The sequence below is a fragment of the Plasmopara halstedii genome (assembly GCF_900000015.1).
Source record: "Plasmopara halstedii genome assembly, contig: Scaffold_614, whole genome shotgun sequence".
NCBI lineage: Eukaryota > Oomycota > Peronosporomycetes > Peronosporales > Peronosporaceae > Plasmopara > Plasmopara halstedii.
The window spans coordinates 1,992,124-2,013,290 of record NW_020187532.1 but is presented as its reverse complement, the minus strand read 5'-3'; the positions used below and the strand labels follow the sequence as shown (position 1 = coordinate 2,013,290).

Genomic DNA, 21,167 nt, shown 5'->3' with positions numbered 1-21,167 from the left:
AACCGATGATGCCCCAGCGGGGGGATGATGAATGTGACATGGTGGGATTAGCGGATATTATCAATTAAACAAATGCACAAATTCATATACGAATAGAAAACTTACGTAAAATTTACAAGACTCATTTAATGAGTCTTGTCGCATTTAAAAGTCGAATTCGAGAATTAAATGGCTCATTTTTCACAGTTTGTCGACGACTAACGATATTTTGAACGCTATGCAGACCCACCGTCTAAAGCCTAGAGTTATAGGTTACTAGAACACTTAACATGGTCTTTGACTTGACTGATAACCACCAGAGCAATTCAACATGTAGACACTGATTCTCAAGAATTATTCCAACTCATGTCGAAATGGCCTCGCATCTCTACGAATTCATCATCGTTGCCAAACCAGCCACTAGCAGATATGCAAGCACCTTAAGATTCTCAAGACAGTTGTCATCCTCACCTTGATTTTATCCTCAAGGTGCTTCTTCTCGGTTTCTGTCGAGAAGTCCAAAGAGTATTTACCCTGCCGTCCAAAGAGCTCAATTAATTGCCTTATTTCTATATTCTGTATTTTACGTTCATTCACGCCTTCTGTCTGTGGCATTCTTCAGACAGAAAGTCAAGTGACACTATTTGCTACAAGCTGGTGCACAAACATTGCGCTGGTCATGACGCTGTTTACTTAAGCTCATTTTTGCTTTACGCAATGTATGACGGTAGCTAATATTTATTTCGGTAAGGTCGCGCCGACTTTGGTTTGGCGCTATACGGTCGTGATAACAGCCAGTCTATAATGATATCTTTACGTACAGTTGTACTGAGAATAGACCCTCTTGTCTGGTCAGTCTTTCTTTCTGGTGTAAATCCAGAAAGTGCAAGCGACGTAAAAAGAGAATAGTATTGTACAAATAAACTAGAATTTTGACGGCTAATCTGAATTCCACAGTCGATGCTAGGCTATCGGATCAACCGCATATCTCCAAAAAGTGCAATATTGTCGTTTTTATACTAAGCCCAATGAGTCTATTTGTGCTAATATGCTCATCTAGTAGTGGCAATGGATAGGAAACAACAATACTTCTCCACATATATTATGGATCTTGTATCTAATCTGAGGACGAGGGAGCAAACTTCTCGCACCACGCGCTTGTGTCACGCCACAAAACTGACTTTAGTATAAACGATACAGTCTTCAGCACCTTCAAGCAGTCAAGCGATACGCGAGACACCTGCTCGGCGATTTAACTCGACTAACAAATTCCAAACAACGGCTCTATCTCAAGTGCAACTTGCAGTACCGAACGCGTAGCCCTACATCGAAAAAAGAGAAAAGATCAGGTATCCATTCAAAAATCGAGCGAAAAAACACTTTATGGGAATAAAATTTAAAAACAATGAGCTTTAACTTGATTATTAAATACTACTACGATTACATTACTTTCTCATCCTACCACCGTGCCTCCAGCAGTAGCCACCAGATTTAGGGCCTTTTTCACATCCCTCAAGTTTGCACAGTCGTTTGCCTCCATGACTCCAGCAAACTCCATCTTTACGTGAGGCGTTTGGACATCCTTTGACAGTGCAGCGTTTGCCTCCGCCGTGACTGATACAGAGACCAATACTTACCGCATGCTTCATACAATCCACTTTAGAGCATCGTAAACCACCACCATGAGCAATGCAAAAGCCACCAGCTTTAGCACGTTTCATGCAGTCCGTCATACCACAAAGCTTGGCATTACTATTGCGTTTCGGCTGGGTATTTCCAAAACGAAGAATTGATCGATTCTTTTGTGCTAAATCGAAATTGTCGAGCTGTTTCGTATTCGTGTCAGCCAGAAGATTCTCGAGTTTCAACTCAGGTTGTCGTGGCGATGCTGTCTTGATGTCTTGAAGTTGCATGTCAAGATTTATGTTGTGTATTCTGACATGCGTCAAATCTCGTGAATTGGCGTCATGGTTTATCATGGTACAAATGGATGGCAATCGCATGGTTGTTTTTTCCTTCAGTGGTGAAAGTTGAGAGCTGAGTAAATCGCTCATAGTCACAATACGCGGTGACCTCTCTGAAGTGGTAATTTTGATGGAGCTATTCGAAGTAGCTGAGACTGGAAGTGCAAATAGACTGGGAAGACGAATGGTAGGACCATTATGTGCAGATGATGTCGAACATTCGTTCCAAAGTTTCTTGCCAAGTTGAAGATCCAAAGGAGCAAAGAGAGTCTCCATGATAATTATTTCCAAGCGTGCAAAAGCAAAACTGACTTGTTTTGATTAAAGCACACGATGTTCTAAGTCTAGATTGTGAAGTAGACAAACGTTAAACAGAGATAGGGCAATGAATCTCTAATATTACAACACCAAGTTCAACTCGGCGGCCCCCAAGCGGAAATGTAGAATTATGTATCGAAAAAAAACAGTTTCTTGGGGTTGGGGGTTAAATACTTTGTTCCCCATTGCGATAATTAGTATGTTCACCAAAACATTAGTCTTGACGTCGCAAAAGGTAGCAATGTGATGAACTCTCATGTTTCATGGTATTCGAGATTCCAATGAAAATTGCGGTAATCAACGATATTACTCGATTGATACGGTCGTCAGTTTTTTTTGTCTTTGAAGTTCAATTGCACACTGGCTTCATGCGATAGGTTAAGTACGTACCGATTAAAATTTAGTCAAACGTAGTATAGTTTGAATGCTTCCAAGTCGGAAATGGAGCCGATAAGAAAGTCCCGCCAGCGAAAGGCGCGAGTTGACATTTATTCGACAACTTCAGTGTTCATGCAGTAATAAATATTACAAATTGCCGGTGCGACTGGCAGTGACGAGGTCGACGCGACAGTTAACGAATGATAGCAGCTGCTGCCCTTCAACAATACATTCACCCCAAAAAAACGCTAGAATGACGCATTTCGAAATCCGCGAAACTGGATCTCTTGTATTTTGTTGGCGTAATGTCATCCTCACATTACACTGAAAGCGTAGGCGCATACTTTTTACTGTTAAAGCTTCAAGCCGAGAAGCATTTCTTTACGACCGTGAGTTCAATAGTATGCGACAGTAAGGCAGAACAAAAAAATAGTTCAACCCCTAGATTTATGCTCCAGCTAAGCTTAAAGGATTTGCGACAATATATATGGCTGACTCATATTTGAGCACCGAGCAAGTGCAAGAATCTCAAGCTAATTTGAGATTTTAGCTGCATTTTGGAAGGAAGCAGATTTTTACTGGCACATAAACCTTGTTTGTTGCTCTATATTTAATACTGACCCAACCCACACCGATAAAGGTTTTCCCTTCATTGTCGCCGATCATTCTTTCCACGACTCCCTATGCACCGTCATGTCAACAGCGGTTGTTTGAATAATCTAGCTGCCACCACCGACATTGACTGTATGATCAGAAAGAGCGTTTAGTTAGATACATATACATCAATAAGATGTCTACACACTACAATGAAATAAAATTTTCAGAACAAAAAGTGCAAGGAGATTCACTCCACCCGCCTTTATCTTAGATAATCAGCTTGTGAGTAGACTCAAGCACAAATAGAATTACTTGGAAACAACTGAGCTGATGTAAGTATTCTGCATAACAAGTAATGCGTACGAAAAGTCAAATTTAAAACTGGCGCCTGACTCCTTGGAGGTGCCGAAGGACTGTATCGTCTGTGCGAAAATCACTCTTAAAGCTGAGCCAACGGCGCGTCGTACGAGAAGTTCGCTTCATTGCTCTTGGCGGTATTAGAAATTGGAAATGGCTTGAGTATTTAAAAGGCGCAATACAATTTTGTTAGCGACTTGAGTTCTGATCATGATTCGTACGTGTGGAGATCCATCTGGATACTCAAAGTACCAGATCTTATGGAAAGGAAACATGATGTACGTTCTAGTCGATTCAAAGATGCCCTTAAATTGATCAAGTATTAACTTAATCAAAAGGGATTTTTATGAGGACTATACCAGCTTCAATGTTTTAAGCTGCCAATAAACTAAACAAAATCTTGTCTGGACGTCTATCGTTCTAGAAAATACCCATTATTCGAAACCGTATATAAAGATTGGCGAATGTCAAGAAATCATATCATTTAGTTAAACTCGTTGGTATCTCCTCAATGAACAGGATGGACCGGCTGGAGTTGCCTGGGGCGATACCGATTTGTTTCAAGAAAAACTTCATCTGCCATCGCCTGCATCGAATCAAGTGACAAAATGCCAACTTTTGAAAGGGAATAAGTGCATCGTGGGTTTTAAGAAGATAGTTTTCATTCTCACCTTGTTGTGTGATTTTGGTTTCGTCTCTTGCGCGATGAGGATTATCCGCTAGGTTCTTTCGATCCGCAACGATACGAGATTTTGCACCGAATAACTATACTTTGCCGCGTAACCCGAAGCCGGCACATTCAGCACGTTGTGATTGCATAATGATTTTAAATAGCTGCACGTTGAATATACTCCAGTTTTCTACCACAACATTTTTTTCGACAACGTAACATATTGTTGATAGCCTCGGAACAACCAGATATCTGTCTTACTAGCAGTTTTGCAAGTAGTCGCCTTTCACAACAGCAGTTTCTATTCTTTTGCTGAATAATAAACGCAGCAGCGATATGTTCTGGTACGACAATCACACGTGCGAAATACGACGACAGTGGTGGTAATTACGTTTCCAGCAATAAAGGACCATGTTGCTTTTCGTGATAACACATACCCTTGTCCCACACATACAATTCACCTCGAATCAATTTTGTGGCAAGTCTTGGCTTCTGAGATTTACTGCTGCTCTTTTTAATACATCAACTATCGCATCCAGCTCTTCAAACCAACGAAGCAGAAGTTAGACTCAAACTACGTTAACTTTTACTTTCTCGATTTCAGATCAAGTGCAACGTCCGTCGCTCGTTTCCATTTTGAGCTCGTCTATTTTCACTTCGTGACTTTGAAAAAGCACAAAGCTTTCCCTTTTCAATTACAACCGCAGTCAAAATTGCTGCTGGGTGCCGTACTGCTTCCAAAATCTTTCAATAGTCTGTATGATCGCACATTAACTCGCCAATTCAAATGATTGCGCCAAAAAGTTATCACGGCTGTGATCAAAAATACTTTCACCCGCTTACAGCTTTAGTGGCAGATAACACTTGATGTTTCTGCAGCACCTTCGCAGACTTTTGCCGTTTGATCAAAGTGTTGTCAGCCATCAATGTCGCTATATACTGACCATTATTAACAAAAGTGACTTTTTTAATGGATAATCGAATTACAGCCGCTCCTTGCGCTTGAAATGAAGTATTTTAGTACCAAAACTACACTGTTTTTTCAGCACAAGCTACACGAACCCAAAAATTCATAGATCATTAAATCTGCTTTGACTTGTCTGGTCTAAATTCGATTCACATGCAGTTGCTCCTATATTCTGTCGTTTGTAGTCAGACATCACTGGTATGCACGCATAGGTGGGTTCATGACTCATTGTGTCAAACCAGATCATAGAAGCTCATATGTAGCATCAAACATCGGGCTAGTCGGTTTGTACAAGAGAGAATTACCTTAATATAAAAGCATTCGATCTATTCTCCTGCTCAAACGTAAGAGATTGCGTATATTCTCTTCGAGATGACTAATGATATCCATCCCAATTATGAAAACGTCATTACTCTAAATAGTTTTTTCATGATCAATCTTGACAGGCACTAACTCTGAAGCTAGTCCAACATTTGATCTATATTATCAGACGAAACACCACAGCTTTAAAAACGTCATCAAACGCTTCGCATTCAGTCCATAAATTTGCGCCAAAATATTGCAATGATCTCTGCTTAATGAGTCTGGAAAATGCATGTTCTTTGTATTATTATTATATTTCTGCATTCTGCTGATCTGAAAACCCCGCAATCTCCTACCAGTAATGTGTTTATCTTCACAAGGCATTTATTGCCGTTATCACTCAGTAAATTCAATGATTATTTGACGAAGGTCAATATGCTAAAAAAGAACTAAATTCACTAAAGTCAAAACGCTCGGTTATGATCTCACACAATCTTGGCGATTGCAAATACAATGCACAGCCAAAAGACGATAGGATTAAATGCCAACAGATTAGTAATCTATGCGATATACTTCAGTACATGATTCGAACCTTGGAAACTTAATTCTGCTGCAGACTTCAATCAAGTGAATCACAAAATTTGGTCAGAAAAGAAATAGAACCATCTCATTGACGCACATTAACAAATCTTTCGATGGATGTGAAGCAGATATTCTCAACCTGAAAGATCTCTATGACGAGGACTTGAATGAAACCTCCAGCTAGTATGAATGATGCAGCAGGTAAACGTACATATAAAACTTTCTTACATGGGAAAATTTAGCGTTCAGGGAAGACTTTCTAATACTATAATTTGACTAATAGCGAGACACACAGGCAAAGTCCTGTCGAACTCGATGAAAGAGTGAGACGGATTAAGACGAAGCATTCACCACTCGCTGTGCTAGCAACACTCTAATGACTTGAGAGCAATTGCGTCCAGGGGACGAACTGGTCAGGTATCAAGTGCTAGCTTGCCGCCTATTCTGCATTCCTTTCGGGATCTCAAAAACTGCGCAATTTCTCGTCTCCAATGCCTTCATGACTACTTTCACTACGATGACGAAGGCCAAGTTACGAATAAAGCGTTTCATTTTATTTTGTTAAACGGTTGTCCTCAAGCTGCTAGTAGCGAGAAAGTAGATAAACAGTCCAGGACGTGATTGTCTTACCTTTCACAGCATGGTTTGCTATATCACTTCACTCTCGAGTATACGTGTTTATATATGTATGGGTTAGAAGAACGTGTTCCTCTACCGCAAACATCAAATTTACATCAGGATCATTTTTCATCGGGGTAGACTTCACTCGACATCACTGCTTAATTATGTTTTGGATCGTATGTAGAGTTTGGTAGCTCTTCTAATTCAGATTTGTCGATCACTCGTTATCTTGGAAGTTTGCCGTCTTTGAACAGAATGCCAAAGTCCACGCTTCGTGCACACTTTTGCGCTTTCGCATCATTCATTAGTGTGTCATTAATTAATCACAAGTGTCTTTATTATAAATTGTTCTGACATCAACGTGAACAGTGAAGAAGAAGATAAACGTCCACGTCCGACGTTTCTAACTATGGACATTCGGTTATATTTCAGACAACAAGGAATGACCTTGTGTCAAAAACGATTATTGTCGTTACTTCTGTAATGCAGCATTTCTTTTTAACGTCAGCGTCAGTTGGTCGCATGTTATAGTTATTAAGGGTTTGAAACAATCAGTTGGAGCTTTTTCACACAAGACATGCATATTCAAATGCTTAGTGTATTAAGCACTAATATATGCTAAGATACTTTGACGAACGCCTTATGGCTAAGTAGCTAGGACCACGCTATGCGGTCTATTTACCAAGCCTGGGTTGTCGTCAATTATGTTATCCACAAGAACTATTTGTATAGGATTCTGCTCAAAAATATGGAGAGCAACTTCAGCGCGAACACACTTTTCTTTTCGAAAAGGAGGCGTCAAGATGGAACGGGTGGAGCATTTTCGACTCGCTACTCGAATTTGTTTACATGCAACCGCATTGTGTCACCCGAGGTACATTAGCGGATGAGCTCCATGTAGCGTAATATGGTTTTAATGCCTATGCTTTTTGACAATAATGGAATTTTTATTTCAACTTAACTACTATGGACTCAAATTTCATACAATTTGACCTTAAAATTTACAATGAAAAAAGTCTAGCACTTCCTACCAATGATGATGGGGTCGCAGGTGGTCACAGACTTCCTGCGCTACCTCGAAGACCCAGACGTGGCGGTGGCTGTGGCTGCTATCAAAGCTTTAACGGGTGTCATTATTCGCAGCGAGGCCAGCACCATGATGCAAATGGAGAGCGAACTTCAAGCGGCAGCGCAACAACTACGTGCCTTTCAGGCCGCAGATGACGATGCACGAGCCACACGCTTTCACAATTCGATCGCAACAACGGCTGGCTGTCAGCTTTTTCTTCGCTACGTCACTCGGTGTTTTCTCGAGTTTGATGACTTCGATTTATGCCGCTCACAGTTGATTGATCGAGGTAAACTTTTTGCCGAGACATCGCTATCCAGTCGCAAGCGCATCAGTGATGTAGGACACAACTTTATCCGCGATGGCATGGTGCGTATTGCAATATTTCATGATATAGCATATTTGGTGGCTTTTGTGTGCTCAAATAAGTGGTAACGAAATTTGTAGAAAGTTTTGACCCACGGAAAGTCGCGCGTCGTGATCGCATTATTGCGCGAAGCTGCTCGAACTAAAAACTTTTCTGTTTTTGTGACGGAAGGACGAAGCAATGGATCCGGGTCTGTTTTTATTATATATCTAATTTGACGCGTTTTTGAATGTGTGTGATTGACTTCATTTGAAAAGAGTGCGGACAGCAGAAGAGTTGGCAAAGGCGGGAATCCCTACGACAGTTATACTCGACTCAGCGGTTGCTTACTATATGGAGCAGATAGATATTGTGATTGTCGGGGCTGAAGGCGTGGTGGAAAACGGGGGTATCGTCAATTCAGTAAGTTTTGATACACATAAAATATGAATTTTTGCTAAGTAATAATTTTTCAGGTTGGCACATACTCGATTGCAGTAATTGCACAAGCGCTTAAAAAACAATTTTATGTAGCAGCAGAGAGCTACAAATTTGCTCGACTGTACCCATTGACACAACGTGACGTCCCGCAGAAGCAGATGGGTGCAATTACTAGCAATATGGCAGGTGGTGAGGCAATTGATGAAGCGGTGGGACACATATCATTCACTAGCCCATTCTTTGATTACACGCCGCCTGGATATATTGCGCTCATGTTTACAGATTTGGGTGTACTTACCCCATCTGCAGTTTCGGACGAATTGATAAAGCTGTATCAGTAACGTTTCTATGATATTTTATCGAATATAAAACTCTGATATCCCTTTTGACATATACAAACATCTCAATTTAAAACAAAGGTAAGAAGCTTCAATTACGATAGAAGAACCTTTTTATCTACATTGTATCACACATCATGGATAAAACTGCTTTAAACACCAGGTATATTTGACAGCAATTTGATTTTCTTTGAGAGACTGTGAGATCGTGAAAGATGACAAGCAAACTGCAATTTATTCATAAGGAAGTTATGAATGCATCAAACAATCAGCACGCCTGCATTCAATTTATAGATTTAGTGGTACGGGAAGGTATACGCTGCTGAGAAACAATCTTGGCTCCTTTACTTTTATTGCTCAGTTGCGAGGATCACTTTACAAAGATCCCACTTAAAGTTGACGCACACGACTCAAACAGTAAAAGGCTAATTGCAAAGTCCTATGTGTCGTATGGCATGTCGCGCCTTATATATGACGGTATGTTTGGCACTCCACTTTAATTCTTAATCCGAGAAAAAAATAGTTTCAAGTGTCTGTACAGCATCACATCAACTATCTTATAGCTCTAGTTATCAGCAAACTTTGAATACCGACATCGTGTTGTTTTTACCAGTGGTTTTACCATTTCTGCAGCTTACAACCAACATTCTCGTTGAGACTACTTATCAGATTGTTATTTTTCAGCTTAGCGTATGCTCTGAGCATAAAATAAAGCGAACACAAGCCGTGCTATATAGAGCTGTCAGCACCTAGCACATCGATAAGTTTTACTCAATGAATATGCGCTAACAGCACACAGAGGGTGGGTTTGTACTGATGCAGTCCTAAAACTTTCCTTTTTACATTTCAAGATTGAGAAAGATTTTCAATTATATCGGATTTACTGCTTTCAGCGATATTGCTTGACGTGAGCGTAATAGCTGACGTATCCAATAGACCCCATCTCTTCGAAGTCCATCTACCAATACTTCTGTGTATTGCCGAGTCACCGTTACTTTTAAAATTGCACTAATTGTTCGTCATCTTATAAGAGAATCATCAGTTCCCCACAGCGTTGGTACATCAGTAAACTGAGTTCGTACGACTGAAATCCATCGCGCTTCTCCTCATCGCGTTTTTAACATAGTCCATATCGCAAGCGAATTAGATGTCTGGAAACCCAAAACGAATCTACGATCTTTGCAAATCATTGATTATATGGCGACGTTTATCAATGTGTCAACGCATTGCTACTCAGTGCCGCAACGAGCTGCCAATCACTTTCTACCCTTAAATGACATGTATATTTTGAGCCAAAATGCTTACGTGACGCTGGTGTACTTAATTTGTAATGCTTACAACTGTCACCATTTCGTGATATAGTTCTCGTCTCTTCATTCTCGTGACAATAGAGAGCACACAATTCCTTGTCATGGATCTTAAACAACTGATACATCTTTGACTAGTATTCTACTCATTATGATACGAAAGCAAAACAAGATGTTTAAAAAGAAACTGATTTTTATCAAGACATGCACGACGTCTTCTATAGCCTTCCGAGCTTTAAGACTACAGGAAACGGTCGAATAGAAAATAGACGCTGCCGATAAATAACGCAGACTTGGACACAACGGTAATGGTGTGTTTCGTACAGCGACATATATATTGCACATCAGTGACAGCGTGGAGTAGACACAATGAAATCGAGATAGGAGGGTATGATACGGAGTAGTTTTAAACCGAGAATTGCGCCACATTTTCACTGCTGAGCAACAAGAGCGAGTAATAAATCGAGAACAAAGATATCGTATACAAGGAAGGAACGTCAACATGTTCTGTAAATGAATGAAATGAAAAAATTAGTCGACAATGTCCACAAATCCACCAAATGTACTCACCACTGTACAAGCACAACCAGACATTCGACATTTTGTTCCAGTACAATGTCATAATGTCACGTCCAGCTATTTCTTGAAAAAAAAACCTTTTCCACGAAATATTTTTCAACCTTTGTTTGAGCGACATTCGGTCAAGACGATGTCGTTCCAGGAAACCTTTTTTCCGTACGTTCTTAAAAAGCACTTCATTTTCTCGAGTTCCTCTCATCATAACTTCTTCTCTTACAGGGCTTTCCTCTGGAATCGTGAAGAGAGATGCATAGTAACCAAATTGTCGATTTCCTTTGCAGTGGAGGTGGCAAGTTGGACTATGAAAATGCTCAGTAATACATGCTGTTACAAATTTGGAGTAGCCTTTCTACCTACCATGAGCATTACTGCTAAAAAAACAGGCTTTTTATTTTTTTTCGTCAGTCTTTGATCGTGTTTTGTTGACTATAACAAAACTAAGGTAAAGGCCATATCAAGTTTCCTTAAAATCACTTTCAATTGTTTTAGTAATAGCATACTATTACTATTATTATTTTTTATCATTAATATTATAAGATGTGGAAACATTACGTCACGTAATTGTCAAAACGTAATTTATCGAACCTTTCGTAAGACATGAGAGCCATTATCTACTGTTCGTTCCTACGAGAATATACTTATATTACGTCCTATGTAGGTATCTCCAAGGTAGAATCGTGTAAACATACGATTTCATACGATCGAGTGAAATATAAAAGAGGATTACAAGTCATATGAAGTCTACTAACCATAAAATAAAAAAATATGTGCAGTACATAACTTACCCCATTTATCTTGTCGAGTTCGTATCAAATACGTCAATGGGGCAACACTTTCTCTTTCACCGCGACCTAGTGGCTGCTACGGCGGTACATCATGCTGTCTATGCGCATCTATCAAGTGACGAACACGCAGATCTGGTACTTTTAGGTCCTCAATGGCTTCGTATCTATCGTGTCGAGCCTTTTCCAAGTCTTGAGAACACTCTCGAGGTTTCTAAAGGCCATGTACTTCATAAATTAGCCTCATTTCATTTAGCAGGCGTTGCTAATAGTGTTCTTGTGCTTAAATTTGATCGACATTTGCTTCGAAAGAAACATCGTTTCGTAGGTGGTCACGAAGTGTTGTTACTGTCTTTTCCATTGTTTAAATGGGTCATTGTGGGCTATGATAGACGATCTCGCAATCTCGCAACATTAGCCATGTTTTCGTTTGAAGAAGATGCAATTGGACCGGGTGCAACATTAAAAGGAGAGAAAAATGGTTGTGAACAATTACTTGGACTTGGAACACAAGCAGTAGCTCGCGTAGATCCTCAAACACGTTGTGGTGCGATGCTTGTGTACTCGGATCAATTGGTTATTGTACCATTTAAAAGTGAATCGATGGAACTTTCATTCTTTGAAGAAGATGAACTTGAGACTGAAGAAGAGATGACAACTGGTGATTCGGAAGAAGAAGATGAAGAAGAAAAGAAACTTGAGGAACTCGTTCACGAAAGCCAGCATCGAGGTGGTGTCACAAATGATCTGAATAATACACTTAATGCATTATTAGACAAAAGTGTTAAAGTTGGAGCAAAGAGAAAGAGAAATCATATGAGTGGATTGATGCCAAATGAGATTACGGGACGAGAATTTCTATTACGATTGCGACAAGTAGAAATTACTGGCAAAGTCGTGGATTTAGCGTTTCTAGATGGATACTTAGAGCCTACGCTCATGATATTACATGAAGAGAATGAGAAGAATTCGACATCTGGACGACTTGCAGTGGGTTTCGATACGTTTTGTTTGACTGTTATGTCGATTAATATGAATACACGACTTCATCCAAAGATTTGGACTGTTAAAAATCTTCCGTCCGACTGTTTTCGACTAATTCCATGTCGTGCACCTCTCGGTGGTGTCGTGGTGTTGTCATCAAATGCGATTCTATATTTTAACCAGACGCAATTTTATGGACTCGCGACAAATACGTTTGCCATTAAAACAGTGAACCAGGCAGTCTTTCCTCTTAATGATGCAGTGTATGAGACGCCTGATCATGAAACTGCAGCGTTAAATCTAGTACTTTATGATTGTCAGTATGAATATATACAAGAAAAGGAATTGCTGTTGACCATGCCTAGTGGAGAACTCTTCGTACTTTCTTTACCGTATGAAGACACAGCGAATCGTGGCTTGTACGGCTTTGGTGGACAAGCATCGAATCGAAACGCAATGCTGTCGCTACGAATGCTTCGAAACCACATCGCAACAAAGTGTTTGTGTCTTGATTTTGAGCGTCAGACTCTTTTTGTCGGCTCTCGAACAGGTGATTCAGTGCTGTTTGCGATGGACAAGAAGGTGGTGGATGGTGAAAAGCTTAAGTCTCAAGATGAGGAAATAATAAGTCGAAAGAAGAGTATTCAACCGGATACATCAGCGGACGTGAAGGTGGAGCCTGATGAAGAGGAAGAAGAAGATGAGGATGACTTGTTTCTATATGGAGCTGCTTCAAAGGAAGAAACAATTGCGAGCAATGAAGGTGGTGACATGACAGATGGATCTAGCATGAAAGAGGAGACAGGTGGTTTGTATGACGAACATTGTGGTCCGTATGTTTACGAACTTCGACAAATTGATGTACTTCATGGGATTGGACAGATCACATCGATCGATCTGGGCTTGGAAAATAGCGCCGATTCGAATGAAAAGCGGGAAGAACTTGTAATTAGCGGTGGATATGAGCGTAGTAGTGCCATTTCTGTATTGCACAATGGATTACGACCAATTGTCGGGACGGAAGCCGAGCTTAATGGCTGTCGCGCAATGTGGACCGTTTCGTCTTCACTCCCGTCGGCAAGAAAGAGTTCGGATGGTCGAAGCTACAATGCGTACTTGATTTTAAGCGTTGCACATCGTACGATGGTGCTACGAACTGGTGAAGGGATGGAACCTTTGGAAGATAATAGCGGGTTCTACACTTCTGGTCCAACGCTGGCTGCGGCAAATTTGTTTAACAAACAGCGTATCGTTCAAATTTTTAAGCAAGGAGCTCGTGTGATGATGGAAGTACCAAAAGAAGAGACTGTGGGCGGTCAAGAAAAAGTTGTCAAAGCAGAAGAAGCAGAAGAAGAAGAGGAAGAAGAAGAGGAGAACGGACCTAAGGTCAAATTAGTGTGTACACAGGAAATTACATTAGAGGGCGATGTCGAAAGTGGTGGTATGAATGTCGATACTTCTCGCGTCGGAATTGTGTCAGTTGATGTCGCTGATCCATACATTCTTTTGCTGTTAACGGATGGATCGGTTCGTTTGCTCATGGGAGATGATGAAGACATGGAGCTGACAGTAATTGACCCAGAAATTGACTACGCCGACGGATTGGAGTCGAATGAAGGTTCAGATTCGCCAAAGCATGGCAGTAGCTCTGCGTGTCTTTTTTACGATTGGACAGGTATGTTTAATGAAAATGCTTGGGGGGAGGAAGATGAACGTCTAGAACGCCATGAAGCAACTGCAACGCTAAGTAAAAGGCAGAGCACAGGTGACGAGGATGATGAAATGGACGCACTGTACAGCACTACTAATCTCAATTCGCGAGTTAGCACAAGTCAAATTGAAAACACCCCAACATTAGCGCCAAGTCGAGCTATGAAAAAGAACCCAGACGGCTCCGTCTCGATTCCATTACTATTACAAAGCGATGCAAAGATGATGTGTGGCATGTGCTTTGGCGACGGATCTCTACACGTATTTTCGCTTCCTGACTTTAAAAAACGAGGTGTGTTTCCATATTTGACGTTCGCACCACAGTCTCTCGTGAATACATTGGAGCATTATCAAAAGAGCACGGACAAGAATGTAAAATTTGCTGCTCCCATTCTTGGACTTAATGCGTCAACGTCGTCTGCGAACGAAGGGCGGATCAAAAAGTCTCACACGATCAATTCACCTGTTGCTGACATTGCCATTCATCGTGTTGGACCAAGTGAAGGGCAACACAATGCTCAATATCTCGCACGGATGGTCCTGTTTGTATTTTTAGCAAATGGGGATTTGCTCTTGTACTCGGCCATGCCAAAGTTCGAGAGTCTGACTGCACGTCATGACGAAGAAACTGCGCCAGTTTATCAATTTGTTCGCGTCGAGACAGATTTAATTACGCGTCCATTTGTTCCACCAAAATCACGCACAAATACACACAATGAAACTGGCAATCACTCGGAAGTGAATACTTCTGCCGTCTTGGCCAAACTTCGCGCTGGATTTCGCTATCCAATGTTAACTTGCTTTGACAATGTTAACAATATGAGCGGTACCTTTTTTCGAGGTGCACATCCTATGTGGATTATAAGTGATCGTGGTCAGCCTTGTTTTGTACCCATGTGCGTACCTGGATCCGAACCACAGGCTTCAAAAGCAAAAGTCACGTCAAAGAATGCAAGTCCGAGAGTAAGTGTGCCAGTATTGAGTTTTACACCTTTTCATCACTGGAATTGTCCAAATGGATTTATTTATTTTCACTCGCGTGGTGCGTTGCGAGTGTGCGAACTTCCCTCGAGCAAGACGTCAACGATTTTACCGTCAAGTGGTGGATTTGTGCTCCAAAAAGCTGAATTTGGGGCCACGTTGCATCACATGTTGTACCTAGGAAACCATGGACCAGGAGGTGTTGCAGAAGCATTAGAGGCACCGACGTATGCGGTTGTATGCAGTATCTCGATGAAACCAGCGGATGCAGAACGTGCTACTGAAGTCGAGTGTATTGAAGAAACTTTGGATAGTGAAAGTCTCGATGCAAATGGAAATCCTATTGGAAGTAATGTGATGGCACCGACAGCTGAAATGTTCTCTGATTATGAGATACATGAGATGGCACACACTGAAGAAGATGTATATGAATTGCGGTTGGTACAGACCAATGAGTTTGGTGAGTGGGGACATCGTGGAGTCTTTCGTGTCCACTTTGAAAGGTATGAAGTCGTACTGAGCGTAAAACTCATGTATTTGTATGATTCATCGCTTTTGAAAGAAGAAGTGGCATCATTTTCGATGGAATGGAATAAAAAGAAACGTCCTTACGTAGTCATTGGAACGGGATGTGTTGGACCTCATGGTGAAGATGAAAGTGGACGTGGTCGATTATTGTTATATGAATTAGATTACGCGCAATACGTGAACGAAGAGGGGGGTACAACAAGTGGCAAGTTACCCAAACTACGACTTGTGTTTATTAAAGAACACAGACAAGGAGCTATTTCGGCTGTGGCTCAACTTGGACCATATGTACTTGCAGCTGTGGGCTCAAAATTGATTGTGTACGAATTCAAGTCGGAACAACTTATTGGGTGTGCATTTTACGATGCTCAAATGTATATTGTGACACTAAATGTCATCAAAGATTTCATCATGTATGGTGATGTCTACAAAAGTGTTCATTTCTTGCGTTGGAGAGAAATGCAGCGACAATTGTTACTACTTGCAAAAGATTATGAACCACTTGCTGTCTCTGCGACTGAATTTAGTGTCTATGAAAAACGATTAGCATTACTAGCCGTAGATATGGACGAAAACATGCACGTGATGCAATTTGCACCTCAAGATATCGAGTCTCGTGGTGGACAACGTTTGCTTCGTGTGAGTGACTTTCACTTGGGAGTTCAAGTTTCGAGCATGTTTCGAAAACAAGTTGATGCTGTGGTATCTGGTACAAATAGACAGGAAGGAGCTTTTCCTTTGTGTTACGTCAATATTTTAGGTACATCAGAAGGAGGTGTAAGTGCTTTAGTTCCTGTCAGTGAGCGAGTTTTCCGACGTCTTTTTACTTTGCAAAATGTGATGGTGAATACACTACCTCAGAATTGCGCTTTGAACCCACGAGAATTTCGTATGCTCAAGACGAATGCTGAGTTGAGATGTGGTAGATCTGATGGTTGGAGCAAAAAGAAGTGGAAAAAGAGTTTCTTGGATGCATTGGTGCTCTTTCAATTTTTGCAGCTTGATTATGTGGCGCAGAAAGAACTTGCGCGCTGTATTGGAACAACACCTGAAGTTGTGATTCACAATTTACTCGAAGTGCAGCATGCTACATCGACATTTCTGTAGCTGTGATCGTGGGAACTCATATACTAATTGGTCTCATAGCTTTGATTTAAACTAGACATCAAATGAAAAGTTAAATGGCTTTCATGGATAATGGATATACTTTTCGGATCATTTCCTGAAGGCATAATACGACTTTAGAGTCATTTTTAAGAACAAGCCCCGCCAACGGGAGATAAAGATCATTATCAGAATGAATAAAGGACCGCAACGTTGCTTTATCCGATCAGAGCACAATGAAGAGATGATACTTAAAAATTTTCATGTGCTTACTCGATAATAGCTGAAAACTTGGTCGATATATTTCAGTGAATAGGGGTAACAACATCAGTACTACTAAAATGATGTGTACTTGTTAAATTTTCTAATTTTGCTTCTTCCGGCCACAGAGAATTTCTTTTGAAATTTTGAGCCATAGATGATGCAAATTTTACGGTGTGTAATATATGAGAAATGTAAATGATTTTATCCAGAAAAAGTGTTCAAAAATTTGACCTCAGTTTTTTTCAAATCACATGACGAGATGGAGCTCAGAAGCAATACATGGGTCGAAATATTCATAATGTACTGGACAGCAATCATATGGCACACTATTCTAGTGTTCGAAATGACAGAAATGGCAATTGACCGAATATTAAGCTCTCGGAAATCCAGTCTGCCATGACGCCATCTTTTCAACGACCACACGACTATAGAAAAGGGTATGTATACTGCAGCTTAAAGTGAATGCTGCAATGCATTGACCTTTGGTATCGTTCGCATCCGATCCACATAACATTTGCATTTGCAAATTTGACACCTAGATCAAATTGAAATCGAGACTTTGCTAATTATGCGTCTAAGCTTCATTTTTTGGCTCTTATCGCTATCTGGTTTTCGCGTACAATAGCTAAGAAGCAACAAAGTAGCGCACCTCTCTTCGCGATTTCAGAGGATGCTCCTGCAGGAGACGAAGATATGAAGACGGGTTTTAAAGATCTAAACGAGATTTCTGGTGTGAAAGAACGGAGAAAAGGTTTCCTGGGACGATATCGTCTTGACCAAATGTCGCTCAAACAACGGTTGAAAAAAACTCGTGGAGAAGCTTTTTTATCAAAAAGTAGATGGGCATGACATTATGACATGATACTGAAACAAAAGGTGTTGTTGTGGTGAGAACATTTGTTGGATTTGTTAAGATTAATGGACATTCGAGCTAATGTTTACATTTCCCTTTATTCATAGGCCGTTGACGCTCCTTCCCTGTATACGACATAGCTGTTTTCGATTTATTACTCGCTCTTGTTGCTCAGCAACAAACATGTCGTGCTATTCCTCGACTACGTTTCATACCATGCTGTCACTAACGTGCAATATACGTAATCCACCATTACCGTTGTTTCCATTCTGCATCTATCCGACCTTATCTCGTAGGCCATATCGCGGTTGGCAAGACGTCGCGAATGTTGCTTTGGATTACAATTGTTTTTTTAAAAAACAACTTGTTTTGTTTTCGTATCCTAAGGAGTAGATGCTAATTAAAACTGTTTAAGATACAAAGATACGACAATAAGCGCAAAGCGTTGGACCAAGAATGTTCAAAGACAATAAATTGGTTCGGCTTTCCAGTATTCTAATTTGCTTACGATAGGAACTAAAATACAAGATCATGTAAAGAAGCGTGTTGGATGTCGTCGTACGTACTCAGCTTACTGAGAGACCAAGCATACCAGCACGTACACGCTCCAACGAAAATAAGTACTAAGGTTCTTGACAGAACTTCAGGGCTGCATCAAGGTGGAGCGTACGAATTCACCCTCTGTATGCTGTTAGAACAGAATCTTTGAGTAAAACTTCGGTGTGTTGTTAGCGCAGAATCTTTGAGTAAAACTTTGGTGTGTTGTTAGCGCAGAATCTTTGAGTAAAACTTTGGTGTGCTAGGTACACGACAACTCTGTTGAGCCTTCCTTGAATCTAAAAGCATAATGCTTACGCGTCTGCGTTACATTGACCCAAGACTAGCGACTAGTGGCCGCTTTTAATTCAATACTGCTAAGCTGTGTAATTAAACACCCAGTAATAAGCATCTTAAACTAGGCTTTCAAAGAGAATGTTAACTGTAAGCCGCAGAAACGACAGTACCACTAGTGAAAACATCTATCTCTCGAAGAAGAAGAATGTCGGAAATTTCAAAGTTTACATAGAATCAGAGATTTTGAGCTCTGAAAAAGTCAGCGTCTTTGTACGCAGCCTTGCACCCATCAAAAAGCGCAGTGATAGATGGTGTACATGTGTAGAAACATCAGGCCAAACTTAATGTAGATTGCCATGCCGCATTCGATTGTATCTTCAGATTCACGACAGTCGATATCCTTTAACAGCTTGCCACTCATGAAATGAATAGCAAAAATGGGCTAACATTTTGAGAGGATTCTAGCTCCACTCCTGAGTAAAATGTACAAATCCATCATCCGTGCGTCTGCTAACTTGATTAAAATTGTGTGACTTTTACAGAAGTTTGTTCTTTCAGCGCTTGTCATCAATTTGATGTTTGAGCCTCAATAAATATGCATCCTTAGTGATAACATAACGAGCTAATTCACGTATCTACCCTAAAGACAACTTCGTGAACAATATCTGTCTTTTGTGAGTTCCAGATAATTGCATAATGTACGATCCACTGGCCGAAAATGTAGAGATGAAGCCTGCTAAGACATTTCCAGAAAGCCTTATCCGGGCGTCTATATGAGCAACACCAACTCCTGCAATGCGGCTGCTATCGTTAAACGTCTAATCTTTCAATGGCAGAGAATCTCTTTGTCTAAGTGAAATTACGATGCCATGTGCCACAGACTGAGCGCTGGATCTCCAAGAAAGAGGCTGGAGCAAGAATGGACAGTTGTGTGCCGTACTTTAATAGAAAAGCACTTCTAATATAGAGATTGACTGAGCAAGATATGACGCGGGTACCCGCAACGTCTATTCATGCGTATTTTGTGCGATGTGCACCGGTCAAGGTAACAAACTATGGTTTGCTGAAAAAAAGTTGATAGGCGGGGTGATGGTAGACTCACTTCCGAAAACGGTAGTGATTGACATCTTGTTATCAAAATCAAGGGCAGATGCGGTAACCACTTACTGTTCGCGTCAACTCCCATTCGATGAATCGGTGGTGTCGCCTTGAGTGCGAAAATCGTGTCACGCGGTCCGTTCAAAAAGCAAATTTCAAGTCTCTATGAGCGCGCCTGGGGCGATAAGCTTCAGCCAAGCTGCAATAATGGAGGTTGCGATAATGAGGGTTGCTTAGATGCTGTGCAGTACTTTGGTAATCACATATGCTACATACGTGGCAGTGGCCCTTACATACGCCCTTCATGCCCCCTTCTGCACTCGGGATTATTGCGCACCTCCAACAGAGATAATATTAACTTCGAAGAGTCTGCGTGTAAAACGCACTGAGGATAAGTTCGTGTGCGCTTCATTTTTGCGCGGCATGTCCCCATCATAAATTCAAGCGTCGTATACATTTAAACAAAGATTGACAATAAATGTGTATGTTTTTCCATATCGTATTTAACGAACTGTGTAGCGTGATGTCAGCAGCCACAACCACTCCTTTACGATTTTGTATCAATTTCGGCCATACCAGAGCTGATAGTGCGTTTTTAAATTAGGATTCTTTACTATGGTGCTTTTGAGCTAGGTACTAGGTCAGAGGGAAAATAATGACAATAGTGTAATGAGCACGCTCACCATACGATACTAAGTATTTACTTCACCCTTTCCTGCTACATGACATCCACACCCATTTAGTAAATTTAAAGGAGCGCTCTACGAGCACCTATCGCGCCAAGGATTCTTCTCCATCCAGTAGTTTTTAGGTACAAATACCTTACACCTAGAGTCCTCACCCTAACGGCTCCACGTGACTTGACGAGCTACTGAGGAAGGCGCGACTTCAGTGGCCAACGGTTCTTAAGCCAAACTCGATGAGACAGCTGAGGTGTATAGATGTCTCAAATGAAACGGTCCCGGTAGCTGTAGCACCCGAACGCTTATAGGGAAACATACAGCAAATCTAATTTCAAAGAGTCAGTCGTTTTATGCTTCTGCCTCTCTCTGCACTATATTGCTGAGAGACGATGAGCACATGATCAAGACGTAGACGCGGACACTCACCACCCCAACTGCTTATCATAAGCAGCTCTAATCATCTTCGTAAAGACTCGGTATAGATGCCAAGAACTGTCTTGCTCTGAGCGACCCTTTGTGCAGCGGGGCGA

The 21,167-nt window shown here is 41.0% G+C and overlaps 4 protein-coding genes across 4 annotated transcripts; 2 read left to right on the top strand and 2 right to left on the bottom strand.

Annotated features, from left to right (window-relative positions):
* Positions 1 to 1,432: 1,432 nt before the first annotated feature.
* Positions 1,433 to 2,219, bottom strand: PHALS_12402 (uncharacterized protein; the record flags this gene model as incomplete). Its single annotated transcript, XM_024727941.1, has 2 exons — positions 1,433 to 1,593; positions 1,658 to 2,219. 2 exons carry the CDS (start codon positions 2,217 to 2,219, stop codon positions 1,433 to 1,435), a joined length of 723 nt encoding a protein of 240 aa, XP_024578467.1.
* A 5,550-nt stretch (positions 2,220 to 7,769) lies between these two features.
* On the top strand, positions 7,770 to 8,933 carry PHALS_12401 (the record flags this gene model as incomplete). The annotated part of the gene is made up of 4 exons (XM_024727940.1): positions 7,770 to 8,174; positions 8,253 to 8,362; positions 8,430 to 8,574; positions 8,628 to 8,933. 4 exons carry the CDS (start codon positions 7,770 to 7,772, stop codon positions 8,931 to 8,933), a joined length of 966 nt encoding a protein of 321 aa, XP_024578466.1.
* Positions 8,934 to 10,643: 1,710 nt separating this feature from the next.
* Positions 10,644 to 11,015, bottom strand: PHALS_12400 (uncharacterized protein; the record flags this gene model as incomplete). The annotated part of the gene is made up of 2 exons (XM_024727939.1): positions 10,644 to 10,744; positions 10,808 to 11,015. The coding sequence occupies 2 exons, from the start codon at positions 11,013 to 11,015 to the stop codon at positions 10,644 to 10,646; spliced, it is 309 nt and encodes a 102-aa protein (XP_024578465.1).
* Positions 11,016 to 11,637: 622 nt separating this feature from the next.
* Positions 11,638 to 16,908, top strand: PHALS_12399 (cleavage and polyadenylation specificity factor; the record flags this gene model as incomplete). Its single annotated transcript, XM_024727938.1, has 1 exon — positions 11,638 to 16,908. One exon carries the CDS (start codon positions 11,638 to 11,640, stop codon positions 16,906 to 16,908), a length of 5,271 nt encoding a protein of 1,756 aa, XP_024578464.1.
* Positions 16,909 to 21,167: the final 4,259 nt, after the last annotated feature.